The sequence below is a fragment of the Filicampus tigris genome, chromosome 16 (genome assembly GCF_054856515.1).
Source record: "Filicampus tigris isolate MCC_2025a chromosome 16, RoL_Ftig_1.0, whole genome shotgun sequence".
NCBI lineage: Eukaryota > Metazoa > Chordata > Actinopteri > Syngnathiformes > Syngnathidae > Filicampus > Filicampus tigris.
In genome coordinates, this window is record NC_141232.1 from 6,249,940 (window position 1) to 6,270,397 (window position 20,458).

The 20,458-nt window shown below is 40.9% G+C and overlaps 5 protein-coding genes across 5 annotated transcripts; all 5 read left to right on the forward strand.

The window, feature by feature from the left end:
- Positions 1-1,187: 1,187 nt before the first annotated feature.
- Positions 1,188-2,428, forward strand: LOC147134359 (metalloproteinase inhibitor 2-like). Its single transcript, XM_086056186.1, has 5 exons — positions 1,188-1,410; positions 1,611-1,693; positions 1,777-1,879; positions 1,992-2,113; positions 2,210-2,428. The coding sequence occupies exons 1-5, from the start codon at positions 1,278-1,280 to the stop codon at positions 2,402-2,404; spliced, it is 636 nt and encodes a 211-aa protein (XP_085912312.1). The 5' UTR covers positions 1,188-1,277; the 3' UTR covers positions 2,405-2,428.
- A 1,172-nt stretch (positions 2,429-3,600) lies between these two features.
- LOC147134360 (metalloproteinase inhibitor 2-like) lies at positions 3,601-4,867 on the forward strand. Its single transcript, XM_086055628.1, has 5 exons — positions 3,601-3,825; positions 4,033-4,115; positions 4,195-4,297; positions 4,429-4,550; positions 4,647-4,867. The coding sequence occupies exons 1-5, from the start codon at positions 3,693-3,695 to the stop codon at positions 4,839-4,841; spliced, it is 636 nt and encodes a 211-aa protein (XP_085911754.1). The 5' UTR covers positions 3,601-3,692; the 3' UTR covers positions 4,842-4,867.
- Positions 4,868-6,849: 1,982 nt separating this feature from the next.
- On the forward strand, positions 6,850-8,114 carry LOC147134361 (metalloproteinase inhibitor 2-like). Its single transcript, XM_086056591.1, has 5 exons — positions 6,850-7,075; positions 7,288-7,370; positions 7,464-7,566; positions 7,669-7,790; positions 7,894-8,114. The coding sequence occupies exons 1-5, from the start codon at positions 6,943-6,945 to the stop codon at positions 8,086-8,088; spliced, it is 636 nt and encodes a 211-aa protein (XP_085912717.1). The 5' UTR covers positions 6,850-6,942; the 3' UTR covers positions 8,089-8,114.
- Positions 8,115-9,211: 1,097 nt separating this feature from the next.
- Positions 9,212-13,291, forward strand: LOC147134362 (uncharacterized). The gene is made up of 10 exons (XM_086056149.1): positions 9,212-9,461; positions 9,819-9,898; positions 9,998-10,100; positions 10,310-10,431; positions 10,548-10,745; positions 11,879-12,080; positions 12,327-12,409; positions 12,482-12,584; positions 12,801-12,922; positions 13,087-13,291. The coding sequence occupies exons 1-10, from the start codon at positions 9,332-9,334 to the stop codon at positions 13,252-13,254; spliced, it is 1,311 nt and encodes a 436-aa protein (XP_085912275.1). The 5' UTR covers positions 9,212-9,331; the 3' UTR covers positions 13,255-13,291.
- Positions 13,292-14,930: 1,639 nt separating this feature from the next.
- LOC147134363 (metalloproteinase inhibitor 2-like) lies at positions 14,931-16,421 on the forward strand. The gene is made up of 5 exons (XM_086055413.1): positions 14,931-15,204; positions 15,374-15,450; positions 15,516-15,618; positions 15,869-15,990; positions 16,182-16,421. The coding sequence occupies exons 1-5, from the start codon at positions 15,075-15,077 to the stop codon at positions 16,365-16,367; spliced, it is 618 nt and encodes a 205-aa protein (XP_085911539.1). The 5' UTR covers positions 14,931-15,074; the 3' UTR covers positions 16,368-16,421.
- The last annotated feature ends 4,037 nt before the right edge of the window (positions 16,422-20,458 follow it).

Genomic DNA, 20,458 nt, shown 5'->3' on the forward strand with positions numbered 1-20,458 from the left:
TGAAACATTTGAATTTAGTACTTTAAGTAGCACTATACTTGTAGCAAAGGTGCCTATGGATTTATAGTAACCCACTTGATGCTGAAATTTTACTGCACCTCAATTTATTACCAGGCTACACAGATGCCTCTCTTTCAAAAAAGAGAAGTAATGGAAGTTCCGTATAGAAGATAAATGAAACTGTTACCCTAAATGTGAAGTTTGCAACATTTCTGGTTTTCAAATACGTGGTTGAAACTGGCAAAAGTAAAAATGTTATATATTGGGCATACGTTTTGATCAATGTACTCTCGAATTTTGAAATGTTAGCTAAAATTGTGAGCAGGCGGTCTGTTCAAGGACACCATAACGTTTTGTTCCAAAACAGTAGTGGGGACAAATATATATGATCTTCAGTGTTTCTCACATGGAGGTACATCAGATTTCAAAATCCATTTAAAAGGAAGCAACAGTGAAAGAAACCCTGCCAACCACTAAAATGTCTCCCTCAATGCAAAAACACTCAGTTCAGTGCAACAATACAATATTCAGCGTTGACAGTTGGTCATGTTGTCGCTGTTTGTATTCGTTATTTTAAGATATTTTTTTGAAGCAGTTACTGCTTTTATTTTGAAATAAATGGATTTGTTTTTGAGAATAGATTAGTACTTTGATCCCAAAGGATTTATTTTGTTAATTATTTTTATGTTCACAAATGTTTATAATTTATTTGATGTAAATTATATTTTATTTTTATTTCCAAATAGTTCTAGGGATGCCACTACAAATGGAGTTCCAAAGTTTCATAAATCAGACTGATGGCACAGTGCTCTGTTTTAATTTTTTTTTTTTTCATCCAAAAATGCTTTAGGAGTAGTCTATATTTTGCTGAAAAAATATTTCACACGGGCTCCATCATTGAAAAAAGGTTGAGAACTACTGGTCTGATGACATGGCTGCAATTTACAAAAGTGATTTGTGCATATAACATTTCTTTACCTCGACACAAAAACTGCAGTTAATAAAAATATATTCATTACATTTGTGCAAGTAGAAACTGGTTGGATAAAATCTATTCATGGTTTCGTATGAAATCTCTTTGATTTTGTTATGGATGAAAGTCTCAGGTGAAAACAGTCATCAATCAGTGTGTGCACCTGATGTCGCTTAATTGTGGGAGGAGTCTACAGCTATAAAAAGACCCTCGGCAACTCGAACTCAAGCAGGGTGAACCTACTGGTGTGGCAGTCTGTATGCGCAGCTAAAAACATTTGACTTTTGAGTTTGTTAAAGCATCAATGATGAGCTGGATGAATTTTGTGCTGCCCCTGGCGCTGCTGTGCTTTTGGGGGCTCCAGGAAGAAGGAGCACAAGCCTGTAGCTGCTTCCCGGTGCACCCGCAGCAGTTGTACTGCCAAATGGATGTCGTCGGTAGGTTCAATGGGACTCCACTTTCAATCATTTTCCTGTATGCTGTGGATTTAGAAACATTTTAAAGCTAGCAACTGACTTGCAAGAACGTGGCCACTCATTTGTTAATAGACATGGGGATACCATTTTGCTCTATTTTCAGTTTTGTTGTACAGTAATTTTCTTTTTGATATCAATCTTTTAAAAATGTGTCCTTGTAGTTATCAATGCAAAGGTTGTTGGAGTGATGCCTGGCGCTCAAGGTAAAGGTAGACCCACAAAGTATGACATCAAACTCATGAAGGTGAGAGAATTGCTATATTCACTGATCTTCATGTATGCACATTGGACAGAAATCTAACTTTTTTTTTTTTTTTTTTTTTTCAGACCTTCAAGGGCGCTGAAAAGCTTTTTACTGCTATTTACACCGGACCCAACTCTGCAGCATGTGGAGTCACTCTGACCAAGGGTGTTGAATATCTACTCATGGGTATAAAAACTGAAACTCTTTACTCCTATATTAGTTTTAAGACTATGGAGAGTTTTTGTTTTTTAAACAATGTTCTGAAATGTCTACCCATTTTCCTCTTCTGCCATTATAGGTCGACTTCAATCTGATGGCTCGCTGCATGTCTCCTCATGTGATTTCTATCAGCCGTGGAGTGACTTGACCATCACGCAAAAGCACCTGTTGTACCGCTACGGGGAGGGCTGTGATTGCACGGTAGGACGCAACTGGTGGCTTTTCAGCATTTACAATGTTCTAGTAGTTGTCAGATTTGAACATTTCATTAAAATGCCTGTCCTGGGTCACCCACAGATCAAGTTCTGCTCCTCGTTCCCGTGCTGCATGAGCAGCCCCACAGAGTGCTTGTGGACAGACTTCCTGCCGGGGAAGATGGGCAAGCGTGACCAGGCCCAAAACTATGCTTGCATCAAAAGAAGCCAAGGCTGCTGTGCCTGGGACAGACCGAACATCTATCCCCAAAATGGATACCCAGGCTTAAAAGGATAATGCAAAATAAACTCTATAATCGATTTTTTTTCTCTATGGTTCTTTGATTCTGGCAGATTCCAAGTTCTGTACAAAGTTGACTTTCACAATGCTGGGTGAAACACATGAGTTGGGCTGTGTGACCTCATTACCATAAAGAGGGTTCAAACATTTCAAAGGGAATTGTGTGTGTGTGTGTGGGGGCTTTTACAAGTAGTTGTGGTTTGGTTTTCCATGGCTATTTTCTCTTCTAACATGCAATAAGATCATTCAATGTGAAATGGTCAATGTTTGTCCATTAATGCCTAAACTGCTGCTAGACCCCAGTTTGGAAACCACGCAAAGTAGATGCTGCTACATGACAAGCAGCCCAGGCAATGGTATCAACTGAATAGATGGTTCTTTCAATGACAAAACCAGAAACCCTCAAACACTGACAGGCTTTGGAATTCCCTTAAAGGGAAGTCAAGCCCAACATTTTCCAGAATGTTCTACGCAGGCCCACTAGTTGAAAAATGTCATTATATTGCCTTCATGGAATGAGAAGCAGCAAAATCCACACCTCTAGCTATCTCAGGGGGCGGCCATTTTGTAAGTGCACTGAAAATGACCAATGACTAAAGACCGATCACGGCTCAGCTTCCGAAAACAGGTGAGCTGTGATTGGTCGTTACCTGAGCCCTGAGCAACTGTGATGTCATTTTAAATCGACAGATTCGAGAAAATGGTTTTGTTTATGTAGAGGTTAAGATCGATAGAATTTTGAAATGTCATTTGGAAAAGTGTGATCTGGTAGTCTATTCAATAATACCAAATAAAACATTCTTCCAAAGTAAGACGAGAAATATGATCTGATGAAATTTGACAATTTACAAAACTGTTTTTTTTGTATGGAGGAGACCAGAACAAATGGACCATTTCTTTACCTCAAAACAAAAACTGCAATTAATATCTATACATTATTTCTGCAGACAAAAAGTGGTTGGTTAAAATCGATGCATCATTCTTACTCTAATGGATTTTTATGGTGGTTGGCAAGAAACTTTCAGGTGCATTACTGCCACCTACTGGTAAGGAGTGTATCCATCCATCATTTTATAGGCAATCTCTTTCATTTTGTTGGGGATGAAAGTCTCAGGTGGAAACAATTATCAATCAGTGTGTGCACCTGATGTTGCTTAATTGTGGGCGGAGTCTACAGGTATAAAAGGACCCTTGTCGGTTTTAACTCAAGCAGGGTGAACCTACTGGTGTGGCAGTCTTTTTGCACAACCAAAAACATTTGACTTTTGATTTGGAGGAAGTGTCAATGATGAGCTGGATGAACTTTGTGCTGCCCCTGGCGCTGCTGTGCTTTTGGGGGCTCCAGGAAGAAGGAGCACAAGCCTGTAGCTGCTTCCCGGTGCATCCGCAGCAGTTGTATTGCCAAATGGGTGTTGTCGGTAAGTTGAGCGTTCAGTTGGATGAGTGTTTTTCTGCAGAATTTCTTTTGCGGCTTTTGATTAGTTTTATAGCTCGCAGTTGACTTGCAAGAACATGGCCACTGATTTTTAATAAGCAAAGCCATTTTGCTCAATTTTTAGTCTATTTAGTAGTACAGTCATGAATTCATTTTTTGATGGGAATCTTTCCAAAACTTGTCTCTGTAGTTATCAAGGCAAAGATTGTTGGAGTGATGCCTGGCGCACAAGGTAAAGGTAGACCCACAAAGTATGACATCAAACTCATGAATGTGAGAGAATTACTATATTCATCGAGCTTCATGTCTGCACCTACAGACAGGAATCTAACTTTTTTTTTTTTCTTTTCAGACCTTCAAGGGTGCTGAGAAGCTTTTTACTGCCATTTACACCGGACCCAACTCTGCAGCATGTGGAGTCACTCTAACCAAGGGTGTTGAATATCTACTCATGGGTATAAAAACTGAAACTCTTTACTCCTGTATGACCAACTATTCCAGATTAGTTTTTAGACTTTGGAGTTTTTTTTATTTATTCAAACAATGTTCTGAAATGTCTACCCATTTTCCTCTTCTGCCATTATAGGTCGACTTCAATCTGATGGCTCGCTGCATGTCTCCTCATGTGATTTCTATCAGCCGTGGAATGACTTGACCATCACGCAAAAGCACCTGTTGTACCGCTACGGAGAGGGCTGTGATTGCACGGTAGGACACAACTGGTGGCTTTTCAGCATTTACAATGTTCTAGTAGTTGTCAGATTTGAACATTTCATTAAAATGCCTGTCCTGGGTCACCCACAGATCAAGTTCTGCTCCTCGTTCCCGTGCTGCATGAGCAGCCCCACGGAGTGCTTGTGGACAGACTTCCTGCCGGGGAAGATGGGCAAGCGTGACCAGGCCCAAAACTATGCTTGCATCAAGAGAAGCCAAGGCTGCTGTGCCTGGGACAGGCCCAACATCTATCCCCAGAATGGATACCCAGGCTTGAAAGGATAATGCAAAATAAACTCTATAATCAATGATTGACTTTTCTCTATGGTTCTTTAATTCTGGCAGATTCCAAATTCTGTACAAAGTTGTCTTTCACAATGCTGGGTATGACATGAGTTGGGCTGCTTGACCTCATTACCATAAAGATGGGGTCAAATATTTTGAGGGTTTTAAATGTGGTTCAGTTTTCCATGACTAATTTGTCTTCCCTCCAAATGACCAACATGCAATATAAGATTATTCCATTCAATGTGAAATGGTCACTAGACCCCAGTTTGGAAACCACTCAAAGTAGCTGCTGCTACATGACAAGCAGCCCAGGCAATGATATCAACTGAATAAGAATAAGAATAAGAATGCCTTTTATTGATCCCACAGTGGGGAAATTTTCATTGTTACAGTAGCAAAGATATAGGTCACACAGGGGCGGCGGCATAATGTGGCCATTAATGTATAACATTGACGGCAAACATTTAGAATCAAACCTATGTAGATATACGCAGTAACATGTGTATATACACATGTGTATACACACCAACCTACATCTACATAAAAAATATGAGGAACACTCATTTCGGCCTGTACATAGTACAGAGGAAAAAATACTCTAAGTGACAGTGCTGCAGTGCTGTAGTGAAATGTAAGGAACAGCATTGGATAAAAATAAAACTAGACTAACAGTAGTGGGGAATGTCGAGTATTGCACGGTATTACAGTAGTGGGGAATATTGGGTATTGCACGATACGAGCTCAGGTGCAGGACTGCACAATTGCACTAATGACCGCCAGTTTGTAGAGACTACACAATGTTCTTGTTAAAGAGTCTGACAGCAGCAGGCAAGAAGGAACGGCGGAATCTCTCCTTTGCACAGCGAGGGTGTAACAGTCTGTCACTGAAGGTGCTGTGGAGTGCTGTTAGGGTGCCCTGGAGGGGGTGGTCCGGGTTGCCCAGCATTGATGACAGCTTGGCCAACATCCTCCTGTCCCCCACCGAGTCCACAGAGTCCAGGGAGCAGCCCAGGACAGAGCCGGCCCTCTTGACCAGTTTGTCCAGCCGCTTCTTGTCCCGGGCCGAGACGCCGCCTGCCCAGGTGACCACTCCCTGGAAGATGACCGATGCAACCACCGAGTCATAAAAGTTCCTGAGGAGTGTCCCCTGAACCCCAAAAGACCTCAGTCTCCTGAGGAGGAAGAGATGGTTCTTTCAATGACAAAATCAGAAACCCTCAAGCACTGACAGGATTTGGGATTTTCCTTAAAGGCGAAGTCAACCCAGACATTTTTATCAAGACTGTTCTAAGCAGGCCCACTAGTTGAAACATGGCATTCTGATATTGCTTTTGTTTAATGAGCTAAGCAGCAAAATCCACCCCTTTTAGCAGTTTTGTCGACTGAAAATGACACCTTAAATGCTCAGGTAATGACCAATGACAGCTCAGCTTCTGAAAACAGGTGAGCCGTGATTGGTCGTTACCTGAGCCCTGAGCAACTGTGATGTCATTTTCAATCGACAGATTCGATAAAATGGTTTTATGTAGAGGTTAAGATTGATAGAATTTTGAAATGTCATTTGGAAAAGTGTGATCTGGTAGTCTATTCAATAATACCAAATAAAACATTCTTCCAAAGTAAGATGAGGAGAAATATGATGTGATGAATTATGACGATTTACAAAACTATTTTTTTGTATGGACAAGACCAGAACAAATGGACCATTTCTTTACCTCAAAACAAAAACTGCAATTAATATCTATACATTATTTCTGCAGACAAAAAGTGGTTGGTTAAAATCGATGCATCATTCTTATTCTAATGGATTTTTATGGTGGTTGGCAAGAAACTTTCAGGTGCATTACTGCCACCTACTGGTAAGGAGTGTATCCATCCATCATTTTATAGGCAATCTCTTTCATTTTGTTGGGGATGAAAGTCTCAGGTGGAAACAATTATCAATCAGTGTGTGCACCTGATGTTGCTTAATTGTGGGCGGAGTCTACAGGTATAAAAGGACCCTTGTTGGTTTTAACTCAAGCAGGGTGAACCTACTGGTGTGGCAGTCTTTTTGCACAACCAAAAATATTTGACTTTTGATTTGGTGGAAGTGTCAATGATGAGCTGGATGAACTTTGTGCTGCCCCTGGCGCTGCTGTGCTTTTGGGGGCTCCAGGAAGAAGGAGCACAAGCCTGTAGCTGCTCCCCGGTGCATCCGCAGCAGTTGTATTGCCAAATGGGTGTTGTCGGTAAGTTGAGCGTAGCGTTCAGTCAGATGAGTGTTTTTCTGTAGAATGTATTTGACAGCTTTTGAGTAGTTTTAAAGCTAACGGTTGACTTGCAAGAACATGGTCACTGATTTTTAATAAACAAAGCCATTTTGCTCAATTTTCAGTCTATTTAATAGTACAGTCATGAATTCATTTTTTGATGGGAATCTTTCCAAAACTTGTCTTTGTAGTTATCAAGGCAAAGATTGTTGGAGTGATGCCTGGCGCACAAGGTAAAGGTAGACCCACAAAGTATGACATCAAACTCATGAAGGTGAGGAAATGACTATATTCATGGATCTTCATGTCTGCACCTACAGACAGGAATCAAACTTTTTTTTTTTTTTTTTTTTTTTTCTTTCCCCAGACCTTCAAGGGTGCTGAGAAGGTTTTTACTGCCATTTACACTGGACCCAACTCTGCAGCATGTGGAGTCACTCTGACCAAGGGTGTTGAATATCTACTCATGGGTATAAAACCTATTCCATATTAGTTTTTAGACTTTAGAGTTTTTTTATTTATTCGAACAATGTTCTGAAGTGTCACCCCATTTTCCTCTTTTGCCATTACAGGTCGACTTCAATCTGATGGTTCGCTGCATGTCTCCCTGTGTGACTTCTATCAGCCGTGGAATGACTTGACCATCACGCAAAAGCACCTGTTGTACCGCTACGGAGAGGGCTGTGATTGCACGGTAGGACGCAACTGGGTGCTTTTGAGCATTAGCAACTTCTGCCTATTCTAGATGTTGTTTGCTTTGAATATTCATTAAAATGTCTGTCCTGGTTCACCCACAGATCAAGTTGTGCTCCTCGTTCCCATGCTGCATGAGCAGCCCCACGGAGTGCTTGTGGACAGACTTCCTGTCGGGGAAGATGGGCAAGCGTGACCAGGCCCAAAACTATGCTTGCATCAAGAGAAGCCAAGGCTGCTGTGCCTGGGACAGGCCCAACATCTATCCCCAGAATGGATACCCAGGCTTAAAAGGATAATGCAAAATAAACTCTATAATCACTGATTGACTTTTCTCTGTGGTTCTTTAATTCTGGCAGATTCCAAATTCTGTACAAAGTTGTCTTTCACAATGCTGGGTGTGACATGAGTTGGGCTGCTTGACCTCATTACCATAAAGATGGGGTCAAATATTTTGAGGGGCTTTTAAATGTGGTTCAGTTTTCCATGACTAATTTGTCTTGGCCTCCAAATGACCAACATGCAATATAAGATTATTCCATTCAATGTGAAATGGTCACTGTTTTGAAATTTATGCCAAAACTGCTACTAGACCCCAGTTTGGAAACCACGCAAAGTAGATGCTGCTACATGACAAGCAGGCAATGGTCTTGACTGAAGAGGTTGTTCTTTCAATGACAAAATCAAAAACCCTCAAATACTGACAGATTTGGAAATTCCTTAAAGAGAAAGTCAACCCAAACATATTTTTTTTAAGAATATGTTCTATGCAGGCCCACTAGTCTAAACTTAGTGTTCTGATTAACAGTTTATGGAATACGAGAAATCCACCTGTTTTTAGCTAGCACAGGGGGCCGCCATTTTGTCACTTGTGGACTGAAGATGACGACGTTGCTCAGGGCTCATAACAACCAACCATGGCTTAGCTTCAGAAAACAGGTGAGTTGTGATTGGTCATTACCTGAGCCCTGAGCAGCTGATTTTCAGTCGACAGCAACAAATAAATAGGTGATTTTGCCGCTTAACTCATATTTCAAAAACACAATATTACCACAATATGCCATGTTTAGACAAGATATTACTGCAAATATTTCGGGTGGTTGACTTCCACTTTAAAGACTCCCAAGTAGTCTGCTCATTCAATCTCACTGACAACTTCTCCCTGAAGTGTAAAATTCTTGCTAAACTGGGTTTTTAAAAACAAATTTCTTTGCCTCACCACAAAAACTGCAATTAATATCTAAACATTATTTCTGCACACAGAAACGGGTTGGATAAAATCCGTGCATCATTTCAAAGGAAATCTCTTTGATTTTGTTGAGGAGGAAAGTCTCAGCTGAAAACAGTCATCAATCAGTGTGAGCAAGTGACGATGCTTGATTGTGGGCGGAGCCTACAGAGCTATAAAAAGGCCCTCGACAACATGAAGTCAAGCAGAGTGAACCTACCAGAGTGAAGGTTTTTTTTTTCTTCTTCTTCAACTACAGAATATCATTGGCACAACTTCCACTTTTGAGTTTGTTTCCCCTGAAAGGTTCAGTGATGATCTGGAGGAACTTTGTGCTACCCCTGGTGCTGCTATGCTTGTGGGGGCTTCAGGAGGAAGGCGCACACGCCTGCCGTTGTTACCCGACGCATCCGCAGAAGTTGTATTGCCAAGCAGATTCAGTCGGTAAATTGAATGGAACTCCACTTGGTTACATTTTTTTTTTTTTTTTTTTTTTTTTTTTTTTTTTTTTGGGATCCGGGTGTCCTTGCAAAGTCTTGCCCCAGCCCACGTCTGCAGTCTTGCTACCTTTGACAAAATGACATTTTAAACCGGCCTTTAGTGTTAATTTAACATTTAACTGAACTTTAAACCTAGTAAATTGACTTGGTGAGTAGGGAATTGCAGGTGTTGCTAATTAAAGCAGTTTTATCCTCCTTTTTCATTGACATGGACAGGTTTATAGATAGTCATTTGGATTTTATTCAGTCTTTGTACCTCAGTAATTCCTTTTTTTGATGTACATCTTTTGAAAACCTGTAGTTATCAAGGCAAAGGTTGTTGGAGTGATGCCTGGCGCTCAAGGTCAAAGGACAACAAAATATGAGATCGAACTCATGAAGGTGAGACTTACTTTATATGAATATATTAATTTCATGTATGCAAATTTAGAGCTGAAATAACTTTTTTTTTTTTTGTTTGTTTTTCTACCATACCACCAGACCTTCAAGGGCGCTGAAAAGCTTTTTACGGCCATTCACACAGCACCCAGCTCTGCAGCATGTGGAGTCATACTGACCAAGGGTGTTGAATATCTACTCATGGGTATAAAAAGCAGAAACGATAGTTCTCTCTATTAAAACAAATGATAAATGGCCTATTAAAGCCGTTGATGCTTGCTGAAGGCTGAAACATTGCCCGTGACAGTTTGTTGGACTTTAGAGGTGCCTTTTAAAAAAAAACAAACAAAAAAAAAACTTCCTGGTTCAGAGGATGGATGTTCTGCGGTGTCCCATTCTCTCCTGCTTTTACAGGCAGGTTGCAGTCTGATGGGTCCCTGCACATCTCATCATGTGACTTCTATGAGCCGTGGGAGTCCTTGAGCGCCTCACAAAAGTACCTGTTGGACCTCTATAGAGAGGGCTGCGATTGCATGGTAACAACCCAATTGGATTTTTAGCAGTGGGAATTGCTTTAGCGGCCTGTTCTAGTGGATATCCGCTTGCGCAAAAAAAGTTGAATCGGTGAATATTAATTCTCGGTCACCCGCAGATCAAGCCCTGTTCCTCTTTGCCGTGCTGCATTACCAGCCTGACGGAGTGCCTGTGGACCGATCTCCTCTTGGGCAATCGTGACCTGGCCCAAAACTTCGCTTGCATCAAGAAAAGCAACGGCTTTTGCGGCTGGTTTGGGGGGGCTGTCTGGCTCCAAAGCTATGACCTACCTGGGTCGAAAAGGCTGACAACCAAAAATAAAAATTGATCACATCAATGAAGTGTTGGCTTCTTTTCTTGACTGTACTTTCCGATGGTCTGCTTTCAATGTTCGCGTGTACACCCGAAGCTGATGTGCGAGCTGGTTTGCTGTGAAGATGCCACACTCACTCGTGCATTTCAGACATGTTTTTGTGTAACTCAAATTTGAATGCTTGCACTTCAGCTGACCCACAACAGTCTTTTGCCAGAAAACATTGACAGGATTACATTTTAATGATCAGTTCTTGAGGCTTTTAATGGTTATTGAGAGGGATGTCATTTTCTGGACTCGGAGACCACTGAACTGATTGTAAGGCATTTATTTGGCATTATGAACTTGTTGAATCTTGTAAATCGAAGTGGTGAAAGTGGAATGTGAGGACGCAGCTATAAAGTAGGAATGATTATTATTGAAGAGCATCCCGTGGTTCGCGGTATCCTTGGGACAGAATATAACCATAATGAACTTTCACACACACACCATCTTCGAACTCTTTTTTTGTGATGCTACGTGTTCCCCCCACCCTTTTAGAGTAGAAATTTCTATGTACTGTATATAATTAGGGACCGCCCAAGAAAATGGAGGCGGAGGGGCTGTTTCAGAGCACTGTGAGGAATTATAACTGTAGAGTTCCCTTAGCTCTCCTCGTGAGTAAAAAAAAACCAAATTTTGTCGAGTGTCTTCTCTCCTTAATAAGTAGTGTGAACTTGACACAATTTTGAAAAGCTTTTTAAATCCAATTCATTGCTGAACTGGCATAATAGGTCAATCGATGATTCAAATGATTAATTGCAGCCCGAAACACATTTTTCCAGAGTAGAACCGTGGGCAAATATGCCCTAATGAATGGCTGCGATTTGCACTGCAACTGGATGAGAGCAGGACAAATGGACCGTTTGTTTACGTTAAGACAAAAAAATGCAATTAACATCTTCCTCAAATTTCTACAGATAGAAGCTGGTTGGGTCAAATCTGGGTATCATTTGATATAGGAAATCTCTTTCATTTTGTTGGTGGTGAACATCTCAGGTGAAAACAGTCATCAATCAGTGTGTGCACCTGATGTTGCTTAATTGTGGGCGGAGTCTACAGGTATAAAAGGACCCTTGTCGGTTTAACTCAAGCAGGGTGAACCTACTGGTGTGGCAGTCTGTTTGCACAACCAAAAATATTTGACTTTTGATTTGGTGGAAGTGTCAATGATGAGCTGGATGAACTTTGTGCTGCCCCTGGCGCTGCTGTGCTTTTGGCGTCTCCAGGAAGAAGGAGCGCAAGCCTGTAGCTGCTTCCCGGTGCATCCGCAGCAGTCGTATTGCCGCTCAGATTTTGGTAAGTTGAATGGGACTGCCCTTTCAATCATGATCCTTTTGTTTTTACTAGGTTTAAATTCTAAACAGTGTAGTTGGAGTGTCTGTCTGTAGCATTTTATTTTACAGCTTTTGAAATTTTAAGGCTACTAGTTGACTTGGACATGCAAGAACATTACAGTGATTTATTGAAGACCTCTGAGGATGCTATTTATGGTAATCAATTTTTTTTTATTTTTTTTTTTTTATGCCTAACTTGCCTTTGCAGTTATCAAGGCGAAGGTTGTTGGAGTGATGCCTGGCTCACAAGCCCCGAGTAGACCCACAAAGTATGACATCAGACTCCTGAAGGTGAGACGATTACTATATTCACTGATCTTCATGTATGCACGTTTGCCATGAATCTAACTTTTTGTATTTCAGTCATTCAAGGGTGCTGTCAAGCATTTCACTGCCATTTACACTGGACCCAATTCTGGATTATGTGGAGTCACTCTGACCAAGGGTGTTGAATATCTACTCATGGGTATAAAAGATTTTTTTTTATTTATTTATTTTTTTTCTTCCATATGAAAATAAGCTTTTCCACAGCCAAACTATCAATGGTGTATTAAAGCCTTTGGTGCTTAGGAAACATTGCCTATGAGCTTACCTTTTAGACTTTCCAGGTGTATTTGCTTTCCTTTGACGTTCTGAGGTGTCCACCCCCCCATTTTTCCTCTCCTGTCTTCTCCCCCAACAGGCAGCGTGCGTTCTGATCGCTCGCTGCGTATCCACCTGTGTGACTTCCATCAGGCATGGAATGACTTGAGCATCATGCAAAAGCACCTGTTGGACCGCTACCAAGACGGCTGCGATTGCACGGTAGCGACACCAACCGGTGGTTTTTAGCATTAGCTATTTGTTTCTAACAGTCCCATATTCTAGCTGTTCATCAACACATGGACAAGAGCCAATTTATTATGAGCATTTTCGTCTTGTGGTGTGAGAACATGTTCATTTAAATCTCTGTCCTTGGTCACCCTCAGATCAAGTCCTGCTCCTCGTTCCCGTGCTGCATGAGCAGACCGACGGAGTGCTTGTGGACCGATTTCCTGTTGGGCAATCGTGACCAGGCCCAAAACTATGCCTGCGTCAAGAAAAGTGATGGCTGTTGTGCCTGGGACATGCCGACTAGCTATCCCCACATCGGATAACTGGCCATGAGTGCAAAATAAAGTTTTTCTGATTTAACACTGGCTGACTCCAAATTCTGTAGCAAGGCATTTTGATAATTGCCTTTGTGGAATTAGACTTAATCCACTTGTTTTATAGCCATTTTGACACTCCTGTCAATTAAGTGACATAGCAACTACCCAGGGCTCAGCCAATCACAGGTGAGCTGTGATTGGTTGTTCCCTGGGTAGTTGTGATGTCATTTTTAGTCAACAAATGACAAAACGGCTGACTTTTCATGCTTAACTAATATTGCACAAGCTCACTATTAGAATGCTGTGTTTCAACTAGTGGACCTGCTGGGAACATATTCTTGAAAAAAAATGTTTGGGTTGATTTCCTCTAAGTACAACACTAGCAAATATTTCACAGGCTAATGTTTTCTTTCTTGACTTTGTTGGCTTGAACATCAATGAAGATCTTTGTGCTGCCTCCGGTGCTGCTGTGCTTGTGGCGACTACAGGAAGAAGGAGCACAAGATGTTTTAATTTAATTCTCGTCTTTCTTTTCCCAGGATTTTTGAATTACGATTTTGTTTGTTTGCACAGCCTTTTAATTCATTTTAAAGGCATTCAATTATACGCAGATTCTCACTACTCACTCTTAACACTACTAACACCAAATGAAAAAAATAATCTGGCGTTGGTGGACCTTCATAGGAAGGGGCAAACCAAAAACAGTCCACTTAAATTCGTGTGAACCAGAAGTGGAGAATTGTAGGTGTTGCTAATTTTTATAATATGCTTAAACCTAAGTCAATTTACCTTTTTATGATGCCAATCCCAGGCGAGACGAGACAAGTTTGTCGACTTTCCGGCCATGCCCTTTCAGATCACTGTAAATTATCATTGTGACAAAATGACTGAGCAAAAGCCATTTCGACCGAATACCACTAAAAGAAAACATGAAACTTTTGATGTCTGACATCTAAAGTGAGGATGATACTGGTTATGTCTTTTTTTTTAACTTTTTTAACTTTTTTTGTAAGTGAGTTGCTGACTGTTGTCTGTTGAAAGGATTTCTGTCTTGTCTGAATTCATGCTGAATGTCTTAGCTTAGACTTAAGAATTAAAAATAAAAATTAAGTACAAATTGGGCATGAATACATGTTTGAAAACTATAAGTGATTCATTGCAAATGCATTTATGGCGTTTGCAAATTTAGTTGTGTATTCTTTACATACCACTAGAGGGAGCTCGCGTAATACGATTCGATGCACTCGTGCAGTCCTAAATTCTGAGAGACTGCTGAGACTGCAATAACATGGCGGAATCTCTCTAATGGTGCCCCCTACTCCATTGTAAAAAAAAAAAAAAAAAAAAAAAAAACTACAATATGAAAACGTATCACAAAAGTGACAGCAATTCTTAGTTCTTACTATTTCATTCCTTTTTATATATTTTTGTCAAATGACAGCCCATTTAAATTGGGTTGTGCTTTTATCATTCTGATCATTTTTGTAAGATTTTTTTTTTTTTTAAGTTATTTATAAATCGTCCTTTTTTTAACGGGAGGGAGGGGCTCCATGGTCCACACCACCACACTGAGTGGCCCCTGGATTAATAATATTTATGATTCATATGAATAGTGTCGAAAGTCACCATTGTGTGCATGTGATGTCCCTTAATTGTGGGCGGAGTCTGCAGTTATAAAAAGGCCCTCTTGAGTTTGAGCTCAAGCAGAGCAAACCAGCAGTTGTCACAGTAAAAAAGAGGCTTTACTTTTCGAACGACATCGCTATTTTGCACAAACAAACCCCCCTTACACCTTTCTTTGACTTTGTTGCCCTGAACGATCAAAGATGGGCTGGACGGTGATGAGCTTTTTGCTGCCCTTGGTGCTGCTGTTCTTGTGGCGGCTACAGGAAGGAGCACAAGCCTGCAGTTGCCTTCCGAGGCATCCGCAGCAGATGTTTTGCCAAGCAGATGTTGGTAAGTTTCAAATTTCAGGTCAAATTGTCGTCTAATCAATGTGAAAATGGCAGTGCAATGACTTTCGAGAGGCCGTTGGCCCGTTAATTTTAATGACAGTGCTAACTTGATTTTTGTCAAGCTAGCAATTTGGCTAGGTTAATTAGGGAAGCGGGTGTTTTCATTTAAGTCATCAGGGCGAAGGTTATTGGAAAGAAGACTGACGATCGCTATCATCTCATCAAGTATAACATCAAACAGACCAAGGTAAAAGACTCATTATATGAATGTATCTGTATGTATGCAAATCTAAATTGTGTCCCCCGTCCCAGATGTTCAAGGGCCCTAAAAAGGATTTTGATGCCATCTACACTGCATCCAACTCTGCAGCATGTGGAGTCACTCTGACAAAAGGCACCACCTATCTACTCATGGGTAAAAAGTGCAATCATTACTGTGGTAGAAAACTGTCTGTGCCAGTGTCCAACTAATAACAAAACCTTTAACGAGGAAGTCAACCAATCTTTTTTTTTTTTTCAAGAATATGTTCTATGCAGGCCCACTAGTTGAAACGGTGCTTTCTGATTTTAATATTGTGTTTATGGAATATAGCAAAATCCGCCCGTTTTTAGCCATCTCATATTCTATTCTTCTGCCGCTCATTTCCTCTCTTCCGCCATTGCAGGCCGACTGGAGTCCTACGGCTTGCTGCACATCACCTCGTGTGATTTCTTTCAGCCATGGAGGACCTTGAGCGCTACACAAAAGAACCTGTTGTGGCTCTATGGAATGGGCTGTGATTGCAAGGTAAGAACGCAAAGGATGAATTTATCGGAAGTGGCCATTGACCAAAAAAAAATGTTCATCTTTTTGAACAAAACCACCTAGTTCATAGTCATTTTAATAAATGGGCAAGCGTTAACTGATTTAGCAACGACTACGAATTGCAGTTGTCGCTCCGCAATGTTCATGAAATTCCTGTTTTTGGTCGCTTGCAGATCGTACGCTGCACCGCCCTCCCGTGCGGCATCAGCAGCCCGGCGGAGTGCTTGTGGACACAATTCCTGCCGGTGAAAATGGCTAGCGGCGAGCAGACTCAAAACTTTGCTTGCCTCAAGAAAAGCTATGGCTATTGTGCTTGGTCCAGAGGGGATAGCTCGCCCAAAAAATGGTTTCATGAATAAAGGCCGTTAATAGAAATAAAATGCTTAAAAAAAATAATAAATTAATTTTTTTCTCTTCTCACCATTTGTGCTTTTATTGTACTCTTAAGTGACTAGTAGTCCTATAAATACAGTGCTGAGGGTGTTTCAGTTTGTCCACTAAGGGGCTCGCCACTCCAAGCCTGAGAAGACGGTCTAAAGCAAGTGTGACGTATAGTCATAAATTTCAAACGGGTTCAGCTCCAAAATATTAAAAAAAACAAAAAAAAAATGCTTGAAATTCATGCTTGAGTCAGAAAATTACAAAGTAATTTTGTGAAAAACAATTTGCAGCTGTTTTTTAATTTTGTCATGTAGCATGACCTTCAGGCTGAAACTGCATGTTGTCTGGTCAAATGTGAAACATCACATCATGAAATTTATTCCCAACTTTTTCTAAGCAACGTTACCCCGCCTGTGGTCGCTATAGCAAGGAACTTCCATGATATGTTTGGCGCAGTTTTTAAACCAGATGCTCTTCCTGACACATTTTCTAAGAATATTCAAATAAATTGACTTCACCTTCAGTACAAAGCCACAGGAAATGGTGTCCAGAATGCTTCAGCTTTTTAGCCGCCCAAATCCAGTCTTTGACCCAATCTGACGGTTCAAAATCGCCAACCCAACCTTGGGTAAAAAAAAAAACAACCAATCTGCTCAAAGTCCACCGCTAATCAGCGAGTGGGTTGGGAAAACAACCCAGCATTTATTTTTTTTTATTTGTTTACACCCAAATCAGCTGTGATAAAAGATAAACAGCAAAGAGAATTGTGATTTATGAACTCAGAATAAGTTTTGCAATTTAAGCAAAATAAGCGCAAGTCATTCCTTTGCTTGCTCAACCGAGGTCTCATGAGTCATCGCGTTGCGTGCTGAGGAAGTGAAAAGAAATGGCGGCATAAAGGCGGGAGTTAGGAGGGATGAGTGTGGCGGCGGAGCCATCGACAGCGGCAGGACTGTGGCGCTAATGCGAGCTCTACGTGTGGAACCTCACTCTGGGTGAGCGCCCTGATTAAACAATGATTTATAGGCCCGCTGGAGCCTCTCTGCAATCCATCCCCGCAATGACATTCTTTCCCTTTGCCGCTCCGGTGAGACATCTCGGGAGAGCATCCGGACTGGACAATGCGTGGTTCAGGGGGGGTGGGCATTAAATGCTATCATCATGATGGCTTCGGTGGGCTCAGGGGAGCACGCGGACGCCTATTTGTTTCAAGCGCACATATAAAGGCACACAGGTTAGGCCGGCTGCCTTCCTTAGTGGGATAAAGGAGCCAAAGTGTTTTGGGATCGTGTTTGAGCGAGTGGTGAGGCTACACGTTTCACTTTTGTCGTGATTCTGCTAGATAGCACCAGTGAATAAAGACAGGAATCCAACAATGGACTCCTATGGAAAAGTGCTTGAGGTGTAGTAGTCAGGAGCGGCAGAAAAATTATACGTACGGTAAATAATCAGCGGAATATGAATGATACAACCGTGTATAAAAGTAAATGAATACACTCTAAAAATACTTGGGTTAAAAATAACGCAATTTTGGGTAAAAAATGGACCGATCCACTACTTGGGTCAATTTGACCAAACTTCCCAAAAATTGGTAGTTTTGTACAAAACAACCCCAAAAATTGGACTGTTTTGTACATAACGCAAGAACGTAGGTCAAATTGACCCAATCATGGATCGGTCCATTTCTGACCAAAAATTGTGTTATTTTTAACCCAACTGTTTTTAGAGTGTAGCTGTATGTAATGTTTAGCTGGTGGTAGCAGAAGATGGTCTTGAGCGAAACTAAATACGGTTGTATTTTGTTTCCCAACTTGAGTTAAATAAACACATAAAAGATCAGATAAAGTCTCATTTAACTGTTCTCAATTTCCAAGTTTTACACGAAAAACTGGAGATGACCCTTTACTTTCAGTGCAGACAACAACACGGCCTTAAAATGGATGGATGGAAGTTGGGCCTTTCCACATGTGAACGTATGAAACTTGTTTAAAAATTTTGCAAAAGTGCTTGATGTTTGACTCAAAACAAATGCATGTGCCCGCTGATCCAAAACGCATGAAAATCATGGATGAATTTGTATCTGAAATACACATGTAAATTGTGGATGTATTTGTGGATCGCTGATCCAAAACTGGGTGAAAATCGCACATCTATTTGTGTAAATAATTTTGAGACAAATCTCTCCCCTTAGCACTGGGATCATCCAATTTAGGTTACTTTTAGAGTTTAAATTGCAGTGGATTTTAAATGACAGTCCATATGCAGTCATGACTGTGAAAAGAAGCAGCAAGGCTAATCAACGGCATTGTATGAGATGATGACTATACTCTAACGGTCCTCAATACATATGAGTGCTTTTCACTAGGAAAAGCACCTCGACAAATAATTGAATAAAATACGCTTTTCAAGTGTACCAAAAACATTAACAATTAGCGTATGTCTGTGGGCTTTTTTTTTGAAGCGAAAAAAAAGAAAAATGGCGACCTTCCTCATTAGCACCGCATCAAGTCAGGGATGAGGAATCGCGCCGAGTCGTCGTCTTTCAAGTGGCTTCAAACGCCGTAGCGGCATGAAGTTGAGCTTCGCTAGGAGGATGATTTGTTTTCGCCTTGGTGTGGACATCACACATTCTGCATTTGAGTCGTATCGATGCTGTTTATTTGAGTGCTGAGGGCTCCAGATGATGATTGTGCCGGTGAATGTGAATGCATCATCGCCATCAGTATCCGTCCCTCCTTTTTCATTACCGCTTAGTCTCATCAGGGTCGAGGGTGTGCTGGAGCCGATTCCAGCCCCAGCACCACTGAAAATGTTACTAGGCGAGAAAATATCCCCGCTACATATATGCCGTTATACACAATGTGAATTTAAGAAATAAAAGCAGTGGACTATATAAAAAAAGATCATTATACAGAGTATTTCTATTGTTTACTTCAGGTCCCTGGAATTAACCTGCCAAAAATTGCTCCTCAAAATTGAATTTTTGCTCCTCAAATGAAGTCACTGATAAGCAAAATAGCTCTGATCCGGTGCGCTGCGATTAGCTTGCTTTTGTTTTTCTTTTAATGTTCTTATTGTTCCCAAGTAGAATACAGTAGTAGAACTTCATCACTAAGATGCCTGATTACACTTTTTCAAAATGTGTAGCAGATCTGAGCATGTGGCGCATGCAGAGGACACTACGCCAAACACAATTAACTCATTCACTGCCAGACATTTTCAGACCTGCTTTTAGCCTAACGTTTGAAAAAAAAAAAAAAATTGAAACAAGTGGAAACATGCCTTTGTGTTTTGTGTGGAGCGTCTGAGTCTGATTCAAGGCCATGTGATGAATGATTAAAGCCCCCAAACCCACCCTTTCTTTTTTCAGGTTCCCATCTTCCACCCTACGCTATCTGTGCATAGGAAGTGTTGGGACGGATAGCCTTTGTCGAAAACACAGAAAATTGAACGATCAATTTGTGAGAATATGATATTAGGGCCCGAGCGCTGTTGCCATGGCTCAGAGGAGAAGCGGCAAACATAGCATGATTTCAATCATTAAAAAAAAAAAAAAAAAAAAAAAAAAAAAAAGACTTTCCAGATACATTATTCCGTGTGTTGCCATGACTACGGCCAAGCAACCCCTCCTATCATATCCCAGATAAGAACATCCATTGATAGTCGATTCCTGCGGGATTACAATGGTGCGGGTGACAGTCAATTAGATGGGAATATATAGCAGCAGGGGGAAGGATTTAAATGTAAATTATGAATGCGGGAAAAATTGAGAGCACCCTACAAAAAAAAAAAAAAAAAAAAATCTCTCTCATGCTTCAATAATAGATTGGCTCACAGGATTTGCATTTATCAACTGCTCTTTGTAAAATAATCCAGTAAATAAAGACATACATTCTCCAGTAATTAACCTTGAGTGGGAACCAGCTCGCCACATGGAATCTCATCATCATCATCATCATCATCATCATCATCATCATCATCATCATCATCATCATCACACAGCATCTAAACAGCATACTTAGCGAGTTAATTATTCAGGAGCCGCATTTCTATGTGTCCCTGTGCTCCT